The sequence below is a fragment of the Cinclus cinclus genome, chromosome 2 (genome assembly GCF_963662255.1).
Source record: "Cinclus cinclus chromosome 2, bCinCin1.1, whole genome shotgun sequence".
Lineage (NCBI taxonomy): Eukaryota > Metazoa > Chordata > Aves > Passeriformes > Cinclidae > Cinclus > Cinclus cinclus.
The window spans coordinates 113,172,139-113,187,536 of NC_085047.1; the positions used below are offsets into that span (position 1 = coordinate 113,172,139).

The following is a 15,398-nucleotide window of genomic DNA, read 5'->3' on the forward strand; positions in this document are numbered from 1 at the left end:
GCTGGAAAAAGGACAGTATCTAACAAAAAAAAAGTAGTGACCAAAAAATACTCCCAGAGCAGGAATTTTCTCAGGAACACCCACGGAGGACCAGATTTTTGGCTACCAAAACACAATACAAAGTTACAGTATAAGAGGACATGCTGGAGGCTAAAAACATGTAATGGGACAGTCTAAAAACAGAGGAACAGGCAGAGACAAGACAGTATCCAAGGAATTCATACAGCTAAACTGGTCTAGATGGGAGAGAACAGCATCCTGCAAGACAGCAGTGTGGAAATGCCAGCAAGGTTACCTCATTTGGAATACTGCAAGGGATTGTCAGGGTGGTATTTGCTAAATGGTGTTGGTAAACACAAAACATGAACCCTGAAGGTATTCTGTGCCAGGATGTCACACTCTCTGACCTCGTCTTGGACCAGAACTCTGCAACCCAAGAGCAATTTGGCAAATGTAGTCCTTTATCTGCTTGCAGAAAGCGTTTGAACTGCCTGTAATATTCACAAATACTTTGAGAGTCTTGAAATAATCAAGGCACGTTGTGCTAAAGGGATTTCATCTTGTGCCTTGTTTAAAAACTGTTCAGAGCTATGAATATTATTTAGAATAGCTCCAATTCTTAATTTCTCAAATCTGACAGCCATATAGGTTCATACCTGCTCGTGACTATGCCTGGAAAAGCTGCAGAGCTGTACAAAAGCTTTTTGAGAAAAAGAACAGCAGCAAAAATTATGCAAACAGGCTATGCAAGGAATTGGTTTTTCTTCTATAGTAAAGATTGATTTTGCTTTCACAGGTTTCAACAGGTTTTCACAGGTTTCAACCCTAAACCTTATTTTCAGGGAAAGTTCAGCTAGCCTTCCTAAAACATTTGATTGATTCAAAGCCTTCCTGAGTTTAACACATACACACAGTCTGTATCTGTTTGTATTGGTAAATCAAACAGCCTGGGCACGGGCCAGGATAACTGGGAAACAATTTTCTTCCCTGCTAAATGGCAGAGCTGCAGCCCAGCACAGCCAGAGCTTTTCCAGACAGTGTTTGGGCTGTGTAAAAGTCAGTACAGGGGTCATTCCTATTAGCCCCAGCTGTCTGAGGATTAACAGAACTGGCCCTGGCACTATTTATGTCACTAGGATAGACACAGCCATGGGGTTTTAGAAAAGTTTGTGCATTTTTTAACTGCTGGGGGCCAGAACATACAGCAGGTCCCTCTTATCTACACTACTGCCATGAGCTGTTGCGCTCCTCAAGGGTTTGCTGACATTGTGCTGCCTCCAACCTGCAAGACTTCAGCATCCTGATGGGAATAATGCATTCATACAGAATGTGCAGGCCTCACTCAGGGGTCTGGGACACCAAGAAAAATTCACAGTCATGGCAGAAGGCTGGGCAATTTGCACCAAAGCTCGTCAAGGTGCCCACCATGAGGATGGTGGATTCATTTTGGGCTGAAAATCCAAACCGACGAAAATTGGTGACAAAATTCGCATCAGCTTGGAACCAGAATTCCCCCTGCCAAATTTACAGAGGTGAGACAGCCAAAATAACAGTTTCACTGATGTTCAGATCAACTAATTCTCATGTTGTGGATGTAGACTTAGGGATGAGAACAAAACTGCCTGGCATGATTAGACCTGCAGTGTTACAAGGTCATTGTGTATTTTTGGAGAGCCCTACACAGTGTGTTGCAGATATAAAGAACACAGTAGCCCAAGATCTGATCTGTGGACAGCTCTTGCACTCCTTTAACAATCACTTTAGGGACAGATCCTGCTTTCACGATTTAATTAAAAATGAGTCTTGGAGTGCTTTGATTTTTTTCAGTCGCAGGAGGTAGATCAAACAGATAATGAACAGAGCCAGTATCCCAAAATATCACAAATACTAAGGATTTAAAGACACTGCAAAAGAATATTTTTTCAACCATTCAGTGACAGCTTGATCATGTCTACCTGCATGTGCTATCCAGTGCCGCTTCCAAATGGGACCACAGGTTTAGTGCAGATTCAGAATCTGCCTTTTCCTCCTATCATTACAGTTTTCAGATATGAGACCAGCTCGACAAGTAAAGCACCAGAATTCTAAATTCAGACAGAAACAAAAATAATTACTTGAATCACTTTAGGCTTCTTTTAAAAAAGTATCCATATTAAAAAGATATTTTTACCTTATTAATACATTTACAGACTTTTAGCCAGAAGGGGTAACTCTGTGGAAAAGAATTGCAAAATAATACATAGAAAACTGCAAAGATGAAATTTAAAAAGATGGGAGAATCCTATTTTCTTTGCATTCCTCATTTTGCATCTCACTACCTTGTCCACTAGAGATGACATAACACTATTCTGGCCACCAGGACTGGCATCCTGGTGACCTTATCCCAGAACTGGTTTTCATAAGGAAAGCTCCTGCAGCCAGATTTCTTCTTACAGTTACACTGCCTCAGTATTGATATTCTGTGGTGTAAAAATTCCCTTCTAGTTCTTCCTAGTTAAAGCTAGAAAGTGTAATGAAAACATGACCCAACCCAGCTGGACTGATTGGCTTAACACTGTATGTCCACTATCCCATTGTGGCTCTCCATGGGCTTGGTCAGGACAGCATCTGGCTGGGCACTGGGGACCAGCCTGCCACAGTGAGACAATGTCAAGTGCCCTCTATTGCATGTCTAAAGTTCTCCTACTGCATTGGTTTAGCTGCTTTTCCTTTACCTCTCCGCTCGGATTTTGTATCTGAGGACAAAATAGGCAATCAGGCGCAGAGAGAAGAAGAAAATCCCGAGGACAATGAAGTCCAGGTAAAGTTTGGCATTTTCTACATCCAGTTCTTTCAGGATGGCCTCTGATTTTTGAAAATGGCAGGTGTCATCTTTGTCACAATGCAGATCTTCTCGATCCAGTCCATAGATGGAGAGGATGACTCCTTCGAACCCGTATCTGGAAAGAAGAAGGAGGGATTACAAGGAAAATCCTGATGATCTGGTTAGAAGTGGAACACAATCCCTGTGAGAGCTCAGCTGCAAGGTCAGTACTGCTGTGACACATCTGTCTTGGGGCACAGTTCCATCCCTGCTGCAATCAGGCACATCACATGTCACAGGCATTTTACATAAGAGGGAATAAGGGCAGGAGTTTTGCCTTTAATTGCTCCCAGTTAGTGCACAGTGCAATTTCTCCAAAAGAAAAATATTAAATCAGAAAGCAGCATAACTTCAGTTCACATTCAGAAGACCCCCATTTAAAAGTGACATCATTATTTTTCTTTTTTCTTTTTTTAATTTTAAACAAGCAACAATTATAGCTTGAAGCCAGAAATATATTAAAACCAGCATCAATCTAGAATGTCCCTTCCCTATGTGCACTAAAAATGGGTTCACTGACAACGTTCCCAGTATTTGCTTTTGCAAGGAGATAAATCATCATAGATCTCATGCACATGAAACCTCCCCCTGGCTTCAGGAGACCCCACACGAGCCAGGCAATGGTTTAAAGCCTCACCTTGAATTCTAAGTATTAATTCAGGGGGTGCAGCCTCGTTATCTTTGATAGGAATCTGTGATAGGAATCTTTGGCAACAAAGAGGATTTTTTTGGCCTGGAACTTCTCAGTAATAGTGCAGTTTGGGCAGGGTGGGGAATGGGAAAATTCCCCTCTCCTAATTTCAGCTATAAACATTTCAGTGTCTAGTGTAAAGTATCCCTCCAGAGGTTTCCTGGTGGGAATTGTCCTGTCCTAAAACAGCTGTGTCAGACACAGACAGCATGTAAGGCCTATGGATCTTAAAGCAGCAGTTTAAATTACAGGTGACACAAATCCCGTGCCTCTTGTGGAAGTTCTACTGCAAAACTTAAAAACAGGCCTTTATCCAACAAACCTATCTGGGATACAGCAGTGAATTATACAGCATTTTCTTCCCAAATGAGGTGCTGGCATCAATTTCTCAGTTGGCAATGTCCCTATTATTTCATAAATCCACTATTGCAAAGCCCATGAAGATGTTCATGCTGTGCAATCCCACTGAATTCAAAGGGACTGGCACAGACTTGTGGGCAGTAACCTGTTCCTATTTATTTCACAACATATCCAACTTAAAATGCAGTGAGATAATGTGGCTTACATCAAATGTATGAGTATGTTTATACTCTAAAAGAACATGCTGTGAACAGTCTCTTGCACCTAAAATAACCAACCAAGCAAAGGCAAACAAACAGCATTTCTAGATGGGAGGGTGAAGGCTTCCCAGCAGTACCTGACATAGGAAATGTAGGACATCCACTGGAGGTATGTTGGGATGGTATCAAAGCTGACAAAAAACCCAGAGAACAGAAGGACTGGGATGGCAGTAACTGGGCCCACAAATGTTGCCACCTGTGAAGAGAAGGAACAGAGTTTCTCTTGTGAGAAAGACAGAGAAGAAGTAAAAATTAACTTCCTATTACTCTTAGGAATAATTCTACTCTCCCAAATTATCACTGTTTGAAATACTAGCAAATTGCTGATTTTTTTTTTTTTCCTTGTGAGATTTCTTGTAAGGGGAAGAGCAGAAGCACAGAGATCATACAGTAAAGCTATGCTGTTCTCCACAGGGTGGCACAGGGAGGGAATCAAGTGTTCTGCTGCAGAAATCTTGACAGCATCAATGCATATTGAGGTCAGAATCATCTGTTATCACCAGCAGCACGGAGCAGTTGTGCTGTGGAATGGTCACCTCAGCACATCTCCTGCCAGGAGTTACGTGGCCAGATTCCAGTCACGCCAACAGCTGCCACTCTCCCTCCCTTTCCAGAAATTTGGGGTTTGGCAAGCCTTCTCCTACCCTTCCTTCTACAGGTTTTTTTGGATGTGCATGGAAGAATCTTCTCCTGAGCTACTGTGGAAAATTTCCAGTTTGTAGGGATGCAGAAACACAACAGTCCTGCAGTCTGGCATGAACAGCAAGTGACAATCCACCCCAGCAGGGGCAGGCACAGCCCCTTCAGGTGGAGCAGGAACTTGAGAGCCTCACATCCAGGGCGTGTCTGTGCTCTGATGTGAGCAGGGAGCATCAAGAGTTCTACTACAGCAGGAAACTTTCCACATGTCACCTCTCAACAAACATCCTGGGGACACAGCAACGTGCCAGGGAGCAGAGTTAGGACACAGCAGAGCTCCTGTGAGACCACAGAAAACCATCAGTGTTGGATCCCCGAAGCCTGGGAATTTGGAGCTTTCTGTTCTGTCAGGCACTGATCCTCAGGGGATCACTGCTTTTGACTTGAGAATGCTCAAATTTGGAGAAGGCTTCCAAATTTGAGTGATGGAGTTGGAATCACGGGTTTGTAATTTGAATAGAAGTGTGTGATTTCACGTGGTGAAGCGTTTAGAATTTGGAGTTTTGGAATATAGTAACAAAATGGAGGTTTTGGGGTGGAGGTTTTTTCTTCCTTCTTGCTCTTCCTTCTTCTTGGTTTTAGGTGGTACTTTTTTAATTAGATAAAAAGTGCCGCACTGCGAGCCACAGGTATATAATCATTAGGTCAAAAGTAAAAATAATGTAAATGTTAGCTTTTAATTGCACTGTTTAGCTTTAAAAGACCTTGCAACCAGTGAAATACAACTCAATTTTCTTGCTTTTAACTTGTTAACTAAAAATGCTGTAGCACTCACTATACTTCAAATAGAAAGTCCAAACATGAAACTTCATCTCTTGTACTTTAATCCCGACTCTAACTAAAAGAAAAACAAAAAACAACAAAAAAACCACAAAAAACCCCACAAAACAAATAAACAAAAAAAACCCAACAACAAAAAAAGCAAAAAAAACCCAAACCAAACCAAACCAAAATGAAACAAAAATCCCCAAAAAACATTAGAACAACACTAATACATCAGTACCTGGAGGGATGTGGAGGCTGCACCTATGAGCAGGCCCAGTGACTGAGCCACCAGGGATGTCATGGTCCCCAGGGCTGCGAAGAGGACGAAGCGCAGCGCGTCGGAGGGCTGGGAAGTCATCCAGTACACGATGCTGCAGTAAGCCACAGGGAACATGATCTGCAAGGACAAGCACTGGGAGTTAGCCCCTGACAGCCACACACTCACTGCTGCTCTGAGTGAGACAGAAACGTGGGGGGTTCTAATGAATCCACAGCTCTCAGCCTTTCCATGACGTGACAGGCGTGTGATTCCTGACATCATGTGATGTCTTTCTACATGGGCATTTGGAAAGAGATTCCAATCCCATCCCTTCACAATTCCCCTTCTGCAAATAAGCAAAGCTGGTCATGTATTTATTACAGAATTCACAGAATCACTAGGTCAGAAGAGACCTTCAAGAACAAGTCCAACCCCTGCCCTAACACCTCAACTGGACCATGGAACCAAGTGCCACATCCAGTCTTTTATTAAACACATCCAGGGATGGTGACTCCACCACCTCCCTGAGCAGACCATTCACTCCAAAGAGTGAAATTATCTATCACTCTTTCCATGAAAAACTTTTTCCTAATATCCAACGTGTATCTCCCCTGCTGCAGCTTGAGACTGTGTCCTCTATTAAAAGAATGTTGGGTCAGGTCTCAGCTTTTGTGAAGTCCTGCACTCTCAGGGTGCTTCTGATTCATCCTTGAAGGTTCACCAGACCCATACTGACATTTTCCCCATTACTCCAATGGATAAAATACCAGTACTAATCTTCTTGGCAAGTGGGCTTGTCATTCATGAGCTTAAATGGTTCTATTTGATGGAAGAGTAGAGCATGTACCTGAAAAGGAACATCAGCCATGGTTTTGGCGAGGTAATAGGCTTTCAGGCTGTACCAGTAGTTCAGATGTTCTCTGAGAAATACTCCCATCTCAAGGGGGACTGCAGGGAACACACATTATTCAGTTATTGGCAGGGTGCAATACTGCTTCACATAAAAACAACACAGTCAATCCATATCCAATCCTGAACTGCTGCAGTCCCAAGGTGGGACTGGGACAAAGCAGGAAACGTTTCAGTGATTTGTAATGAAATATAAAAGCTCAGCCCCTAGAGCTGCTCACTGTTGAGACCACAGACCAGTCTACTCCAATGAGCTGAACCTCCCTTAAAGAGGATTTTTCAATTAAAAGTGGTGTCAAAATTTAAAGAACTTGATTATTCCTTTTGGTTCAACAGGGAATCCAAAGTAACAGCACTCCCAAAGCAAGTATGAAACAGTCCATTCTGCAGGAGTTTGCTTCTGACACTACATGAATAAAACTGATTTTATGCAGGAGTCATGACTTGGAAGCCCCTGAGAAATTATTCCATCCTCCCTAAGTCCAACCACGAGCACAGGGCATGGCTGAGATGCACTGGGATAAGGAGAAATTCCAGTCCAGGACTGTACCACTGAACCCTCTGTGCTGCAAAACACTGGTAAAACTGGGGAGGGAGAAGTGTCACCGGCCAAGGCTGTTTCTGCTTGCACAGCAGTTCTTCTGTGGGTGCAAGATTTAACCCCCCACTTGTCCTAGAAGAAGAATCACAAGTCAAATGCTATCTTACCCAGCACCAGACACATCCCAACACCCTCCCACCCCTCCTGCAATCCCCTCCCCTGTGCTGGGACACAGTGCCAGGCACTCACAGGTGAGGACGGTCGGCATCAGCGCAGCAAACATGAGGAACAACATGGAAAAAAAGAGGAATCCCGAGTTGCTGAGGACTTTCTTGGCTTCATTGCCAATGCCCAAGTAGAGCAATCCAATGAGCAGCCCAATGCCAATGTGTGAGGTGATCCTCAAGTGTGTCAGGACCTGTGATAAGCAAAGAGTGGCGTTTATCAGAAAGTCTGGGCTCAGGAACAATGACAGTGTGGCTGAAATCAGATGGATTGCAAGAAAGGGACACTTATGTCCAGAAAAATCCTATATAGAAATCACTGAATGGTTTAAGTTGGAAGGGGCCTTACAGATCATCTAGTTCCAATGCCCTGCCATGAGAAATGTTAATTTCCTACTGGGTAAGAAAAATTATGAGCTTCCCATGGAAATTTCTTCCAGGTAATACAGACAGGAACTGTAAATGCTGCAGCCTGAAACCTCACTGTCTGACAATATCATGGAGCCACTAGCTCTTATTCATCAGGGGAAAGAGACTTTCTGACTAAAAGATTAATTTCCCCAGAGCAGAAAAGAAGCAGAAAAGGCATTTCAGGCTTGCATAGACCAAAGTAACTTCATGAGGAATAAACTAGTTTTCTGTGTTTTCTTTGCAACACAGTATTCCCACAAGAGGCTTGGAAGAACAAAAGAAATAATAACATTGGGAACAACTGCAAGCCTTTAGAGTCTAGCAGGAAAAAAATACATTAAAAACAAATCAGTTCCAGTTTCTGCTGATCTTAATTCATTAACTTAATTAACCCTTATTGACAAATGCACTTATAAAAAGCAGGAAGGGAGAACAAAACTCTTCATCTACCCATTTTCTATTTCCAAAAAATGAAGACTTTAAGTAGTAACTTCACATCACACTGAAATTATTATCTCCACCATCCTGAATTTTCCAGAAAAGCTAATTTTGTGACAGAGCACTACAACTTCCCACTCACTTTTAGGATTAATAACTGTATAAGGGCCAGCACAGAGGGGATTTAAACTTTGGGCTTTTAGGCCAGGTGCTCCTGAGTGCTGTGCAGAAAACTGTTGTTCACAATGAAGATGGTGGAGTCAACAGCAAGACTGAAAGATCAGCCTCTTCCCTTTGAAATTCTGTGATAATTCATGGATGGGCTGCTGGACAGGACCTTTGGGTTGTCTTGCACTGCCTCACACCCAGCTGAACAGACCTTTTGGCTACAAAAGTTTGTATAAAGCCTTTCTTACCGAGTCCCTCATGATGGTGAGGAAAGTTCTTTTGAAGAGGATGCAGAACTGGGTCAGGCAGCTGGCAGAGAAGCTGTGGCAGCCTTCTGTGGAGGAGGAGTCCTGAAGAAACACAGCACAGCATAAACCCCTTCCTTTGCAGTGTCTGGTTTGGTTTTCATTCACAAAAATCCACTCACATCATCTGAGTGTGCCCAGAGACTCCTCCACTGACCAAGGATTTAAATTGCCTCCTGGTCACTGAGAATTTTAGACTTTCTGTCCTGACAGACACTGACCCCCAGGAGAACACTGCATTTGACCTGAGGTTGTGAAAAAAGCTTCCAAAATTAAATAAGAAAACTAAAATTATAAGCGTGTAATTTAAATAAAAGTCTATTATATCACAGTAAAAAAAAGTTTTAAAATATAATAATACATATAATACAAAAGTTTTAAAACAAAAAACTAGTCCTTCTTCTTCATAACTTTATCTTCTTCATAACTTTATCTTCTTCATAACTTCTTTTTCATAACTTTAAGTATAATTAAATAAAAAAAATCCACACTGCGAACTGCAAGCAATTAATTATTAAGTTAAAAATAATTTTTGTATTTTAAAAAAAATGAGGCTCCATTCTTAGCTTGTTAGCTTGAAGTGCTGTAGAACTCACAGCTGGTGAGGCTGCAAGGTAGATAAGAACTAATAAACATCTGAGTCCGAACAAAAAAAAAAGAGTGCATTTAATCACGACCCTAACAAAAAAAAAAAAAAAAAAAAAAAAAAAAAAAAATATTCTCAACACCCTCCTTCCACCAAGTACCTCTTCAGAGGGCCGGTGCCACAGGAAGGGGTTCAGCTCGTTCTCCCCAGCCACGTCTCTCTTGTAGTCCGTGTCACAAATCCTGTCCCTCACAGCCCTGACCAGGCGGCTGTTCTGGTCCCCGTACTCCCCAGAGGCCACCTCCATAACTACAAAACCAGAAGCTCAAATCACTGCTTTGCAAAGGTTTCAGTTACTGACCAAGCCTTGTTATTAAATCCACTTGATGCTGCAGCACTGACAAAACCGGATTGATTTTTTTTTTTTTTTAAAGTAGTCTTTAAAATGCCACGTGGAAATTCGCAGCTATACAAACAACATTTAAATGCATCTTTCTAAAAATCTTCAGAGAGATCTCTTTATCCTGGAAGTTAAATGAACCAGTTCAGAGGAAAGGCAGTGAATACAGGTAACAAAAAATGACAAAAGTCTATTTTTGTGGCAATTCCCAGGGGAATTTTTTATTATTTAATTAAGAAACAACACCAAAAATCCCTCAAAGCTCTAACCTGTACAGTACCACAGTGGTACTGCTCAAGATAAAAAGAAAACAAGCAGAATACTGGAGCCACTTAAAGAATCCACTAATATTAATTACTATGAAACACTAAAGAATATGCTTTATCTTTCATTTCCTGTACCTGAACTTCTAACAGGGAAGAAATATTCACTAAACTGCACCACTAGATGGCATTCAAATTACTCAGGAAAAAGAATCTGATTCGTTTTATTTTGAATTTTGGTTCATATATGGACAAAGCACATAAGAATGTATGTACAGAAGTATAAATCACACCATGGCTCCCCTCATCCTAAAGGCAATGATAAAACACAAAATAAATTAAATAAACTATTCAAGCTGTCCTTACCAAAATCTGCTGGGTTGTGGTAGGTTGGACAATTCAACCCCAAATCTCTCAAGTAAGGGACAAGGTTTGTTACCTTCCCACGGTAAATGCACTGACCTTGACTTAGAACATAGAGCTGGAAAACAAGAAGAAAAGGGAAAAGAAATAAAAGACTAAAAAGATATAAGAAAAAATGTGAAAAGGTATCAAAATATTTGAACCTGTTGCCTAATAGCATCTCCTTGTCCCTGTGGAAAGAACACCTTGGGAAGATCTGTCACCACTCGAAATTAACTTTGTCTGGAATTACAACTCATGGAAAACTCAATGCCTGGAGTTTGAATTCTGCACACACTGCCTGCAGGACTTCACACTAACACAGAAACACACTAATTCCAGCCTTTGGCACATGCTGAAAATAGGCAAGGAGCTGGAGAGCCAAGCCATCTAATTTCCACACATGATGGGTATTTTGGGCTGGTGAATGCAGGAATAGAAGGAGAGCTGGGACAGCACAGCAACAGCAAACAGCTCAAGCACTCTCACTTTTAGCCACGATGTTGACTTTAAATAAACCTCCCTGCCAGACTGGCAGTCTGCAAAAGTTTGTTCACCTGTGGTGGTGGAGGTTTTCTCTCAGCTCTCACGGGACCAATCTAAATCTTTTAACAAGACTAAAATACATTTTTATCTAATCTAAACACACATGGTCCACATGCCATTGTTAGCTTGGAGAAAAGTTCTCCAACTGACTTATTTCAATTAATTTTCAATACTAAATTGGATTATTGTTATTTCATGTGAATTAACCCTTCTCCATCTACACCTGTGTATCTAGGATGACAATACAAGCTTGCAACATCGCAAACATTGACACTGCAGCTCTCCTGTTTTTATATTGCTCTAATTTACTTCAGTGACAGACCTGTGCACAGGAGCAGTACTGGGTCAAGACATGATAATCACCAGTACAATAATCATGATTTCACAAACCTAACAGCACGATTCTTCACAAACATTACATGTAAATACAGGAAACAGGCAGAGAAGAAGGAAAAAAACATAATCAAAAAGTGTATTTTGCTGTTACTTAATTAATTTCTTTGTATGATTTGTACCCATCAACTAGATGGCTCAATCATGTTTTTTTGAAAGAGTGTAGCCTTGCTACACATGAAAAGCACGTTTGAGAGCAGTACCTGGTCAAAGAGCTCAAAGAGTTTTGCACTGGGCTGGTGAATAGTGCAGATGATGGACCTGCCACCCTGGGCCAAAGCCTTCATCAGAGAGACCACCTGGAAACATGATGCACTATCCAAACCACTGGGAAAAAACCAAACAAGTCTGTTATCCACAGGCACCACTTAAAACTAGCACATGCATTTGCTACATGGACTCCCATTATTATCCTTTTACAAATTTTCTCTGTAGCAGTTTCATTTTATCATATGCCAACCTTATGCTTGTATTTCTCCATCAGGCTTTTAATTAAGTTGGAAGCATGCCTGAGAATGAGAGAGAATATTCTCAAAGCTGCCTTAAGGGACCTCTACATTTTAGGGCTGCAAATTTAAACGCTCCCTACTTTAATGAATAGATACATATTCATAGCTCTCCCAGACTGATCACATTCATTACCAAAAGTCACATCTTAAAATGTTTATATTCAAGCTGTCTTTGCTTGAAAATCAAAACCCATGCCACAATATTTTCCCCTGCCTTTCCCTTCCTCCTGCAATTTGTGTCTGCTTCAAATATTATCTGCAGCCCCACAGTCCAGCAGTTGCAGCAGTGACCCAAGGCACCAAGAACCCAAATCAGATTATTTCTTGGCTTTACTCAGTGCTTGCAGGCAACACAAAATGAGCCTTTTTCCAAGGATTTTGAGGTGAGTAACTTTCCTGAAGCTCTGTTCTACTGTGCAAAACCATATTTGTCTATCTTTAACTCTTGGCCTTGAAGCACCTGGTTGGTTCATCGAAGAACATGACAGGAGGGTTGTTCACCAGCTCCAAAGCAATGGCAAGACGCTTCCTCTGGCCTCCAGAAAGACTCCCAGTCCTCGTGTTGGCACATGTCAGCAAACCAAGGGCTGTCAGGATTTCCTTCACCTGGGGGGAACAGAACATTACATGCTGTCAGAACATAAAAAACCTCCAGCCTCTTCACTGATTTCCATGGAGGTCCTGAACCAGCTCACGACTTTGTTTCATCACCCACTTAAAGCCTCTTTCCATCTAATGTAGCATTTATTACAGGCAGCATTAACAGCCTGCCATTTACTGTTTTGACCCAAATTCTGCTTGTTTGTCCTACATGACCTCACTCAGTAAAGAGGTGAAAAAGGAGTGGAAATCGGTTCTTCTGTAGCTGTGTATTTATGGATATGGCACTGACATCAAAAGATGCAGCATGTGAGGGGTTCTTACAGAGTGAAACCAATAGCTTCTTCCAGCAGAACTCTGGGGTTGTCTCTACAAGGGACTCTCTAACAAAAACCAGTGGTTTCTGTAGAGCGGTGACCTGCTTTATCTCATCTGTTCTCCACAGTCTCCTCTTTCAAGTGCAGCCATTGATTTCAAGTGTTTTCATTCCACTCAGAGTCAATTCAGTTGTCACAGGTTCTCTCAGGTATTTGGGATTTCCTCAAGGCACAGCCTCAGCAAGGGCACAGCTCATCCCAGGGTCTTTGGAGCAAAAGAAGGAACAATCCCTGTCACTATGATTTTTTTTTTTTTTTTGTTTCAGTGACTGTAGATCTGGTCTGGTGGCCCTGTATAAGGGAAATAGCTCTTTGGCCTCAGTAAAAGCATGGACACAAAAATGAGTGAATCCATGAGCTACATTGCCTGTGTAAACAAGAAACTCTACCACTTCAAAGGTAGAAAGCAGCCCAGACATTTAATACTTCACTGAAGTTTAGGCAACAGAGCCCACCATTTTTCAAAGTATCAACTCCTTGGACGGAGTGAGTTTTCCAGGAAGAGTTTTCCAGAATATGGTGAAAATTGGTGAGATCAACCAGGGCCTGACCTTTTGCTTATCCTGATTTTGATTTCCAGGAGTTGCCTCTCCCACTAGGAGGGAGTAAAAATAACAAAACCCACTAAGCCTTGTTTCTCAGAGAAGAAAGCCCATCTACCTCATTCCTTTCATCTCTAGGAAGGGTAAACAAGACTCAGGCAGCACAAGCAAGGACAACTAGAAATATAAACTGTGGTTCACTGGAGGGTTTTCACTTGTCCCTGCTTTAAACAAGAGTCTGCAATCCTGCTAGCACAAGTGTATAAATTCATAACATTTATCTGTGATAAACATTTACACTTCAATTTACAACAATAAAATGAAGTATCTTCTGCACAGGCCAGTAACACTAACCAGAAAATTCTTCTAACATGTTGAATAAATAGAGCACAGTTTTTTACTCGAAGAGCTGTTTGTAATTACAGCGACAGTGAGAACAAGTGAATTAACTTGCTTGGCCTAACTTCACTAAAGTGTAAATGACCTAAGGCTTCCAAAGCACAACTAAGTTAACTGCTGTTTCTATATAAATTTATTTTCCAATTAAAAAAACCAACCAGTGTTTACCAAACATAAGCAGTAAGTTCCCCTTTCTGATTTTCAAGGATTCTTTGGAGTCTGAAGAAATGCCAATTGTTCCAGTTTGGAAATGAACACAGACAAGGGACAGTCACAAAAACAGCTGATCTACCTAGGAAGTTGTCACAGTTTTCATATTTCAGTTTCCATATTTCAAAAGTTGTCCTTTTCCACATGGATGGGTTAGAGGAGCAGAGTTCCTAGTGCAGGTCCAGCTGGGTGATTTATCTCACCCCACATGAGATGCCTGAGCCCCCAGACATGCACATAAGAGAATCCAAGGTGCTAAGGTACATTAATAGGAATCCTGCAAAACCTGTGAATTTGTTTCAGTAAATCTTTTACAATTTTCCAGTCTCATGTAGCCTGCAGGGAACACTCCCTCCCAATGACACTTGTCAGCCTAGAGGTTATGATTTATTTCTGTCATTACAAATCCAGTGCAGTTCAGTATTAGATAAAAAATGTCTGCTTTACAGCGCTCACTTCTTGGCATCCCCCAAATTCTAGTTTGATGGGCAGTGTACATACCATTTCTCTCCTCCCTTCATCTTTCTCTTGAAGTTTCAGATGAGCAGATACCTGGAATGCAAAACAATACAATTTTATTTTGAGCTGGTCCAAAGCACAACCACCACTTAGAGCAGATGTCTCAGGCACAACACTCCAAGGTACCACTTAGAGAAATTATTTTAACCCAGTCAGAAAATCTGAACTTGAACTACAATGTTCCAGTCATTCCAGTCACAAGCATCACTTTTTCCATCACCAAGGATTTATTTTTCTGTGCAGTAAATAATTGAGTCTGATTTGACTTAGGCAAAGCACCTGACAAAAAGTGCATTAGAAAAAAAGGCCATTCTGCAAGCCAAAGAGCTTTACAGGAAGATGGGAGAGTGACATATTTTGCACATCCAAAAACTTCCCAGGCAGTGCTAGAAACCCAGTTTATTTGTGCCTCATTCACACTGTAAGGATAACTGAACTCTGCCATTCTCCAGGATGCAAACAAGTGAACACAGAAAAAAATAGTCTTGTGAAAGATGTCATCTGCTATCCTGAAAGGCAGCTCCACAAAACATCATGATTAACCTTTATTAAAAGCAATTAATCTGTTAAGTAATTATTTTTTTGTCAGAGCCTTGATTGATTAATTTTAGACAGCAGCTATAATCTGGGCCCAATTCTGGAAAAGTGGTCCCGTGGGATTCTGATGAAAACACTCAAGTAAACAAAGAGAAGAAAAAACTTCTCCACAGAAAAGAGCCTTTGCAGAAAATTAGCCACATAAAAACTAGAGAGATTTCT

At 41.4% G+C, this 15,398-nt stretch overlaps 1 protein-coding gene across 2 annotated transcripts in view; it reads right to left on the reverse strand.

Annotated features, from left to right (window-relative positions):
- Positions 1–2,710: 2,710 nt before the first annotated feature.
- The window catches only part of ABCG1 (ATP binding cassette subfamily G member 1), a 49,624-nt gene continuing 36,936 nt past the window's right edge, over positions 2,711–15,398 (reverse strand). The window contains exons 5-15 of one of the 2 annotated variants that reach the window (XM_062488172.1): positions 14,622–14,672; positions 12,453–12,598; positions 11,687–11,810; positions 10,509–10,623; positions 9,640–9,788; positions 8,837–8,938; positions 7,597–7,765; positions 6,745–6,845; positions 5,877–6,035; positions 4,252–4,370; positions 2,711–2,939 (exon numbers count right to left, since the gene is read on the reverse strand). In XM_062488172.1, the coding sequence (XP_062344156.1) occupies positions 2,711–2,939; positions 4,252–4,370; positions 5,877–6,035; positions 6,745–6,845; positions 7,597–7,765; positions 8,837–8,938; positions 9,640–9,788; positions 10,509–10,623; positions 11,687–11,810; positions 12,453–12,598; positions 14,622–14,672 (1,464 nt within the window). Of the gene's footprint in view, positions 2,940–4,251; positions 4,371–5,876; positions 6,036–6,744; positions 6,846–7,596; positions 7,766–8,836; positions 8,939–9,621; positions 9,789–10,508; positions 10,624–11,686; positions 11,811–12,452; positions 12,599–14,621; positions 14,673–15,398 lie in introns of both variants that reach the window. The other variant, XM_062488171.1, reaches the window with a different exon arrangement.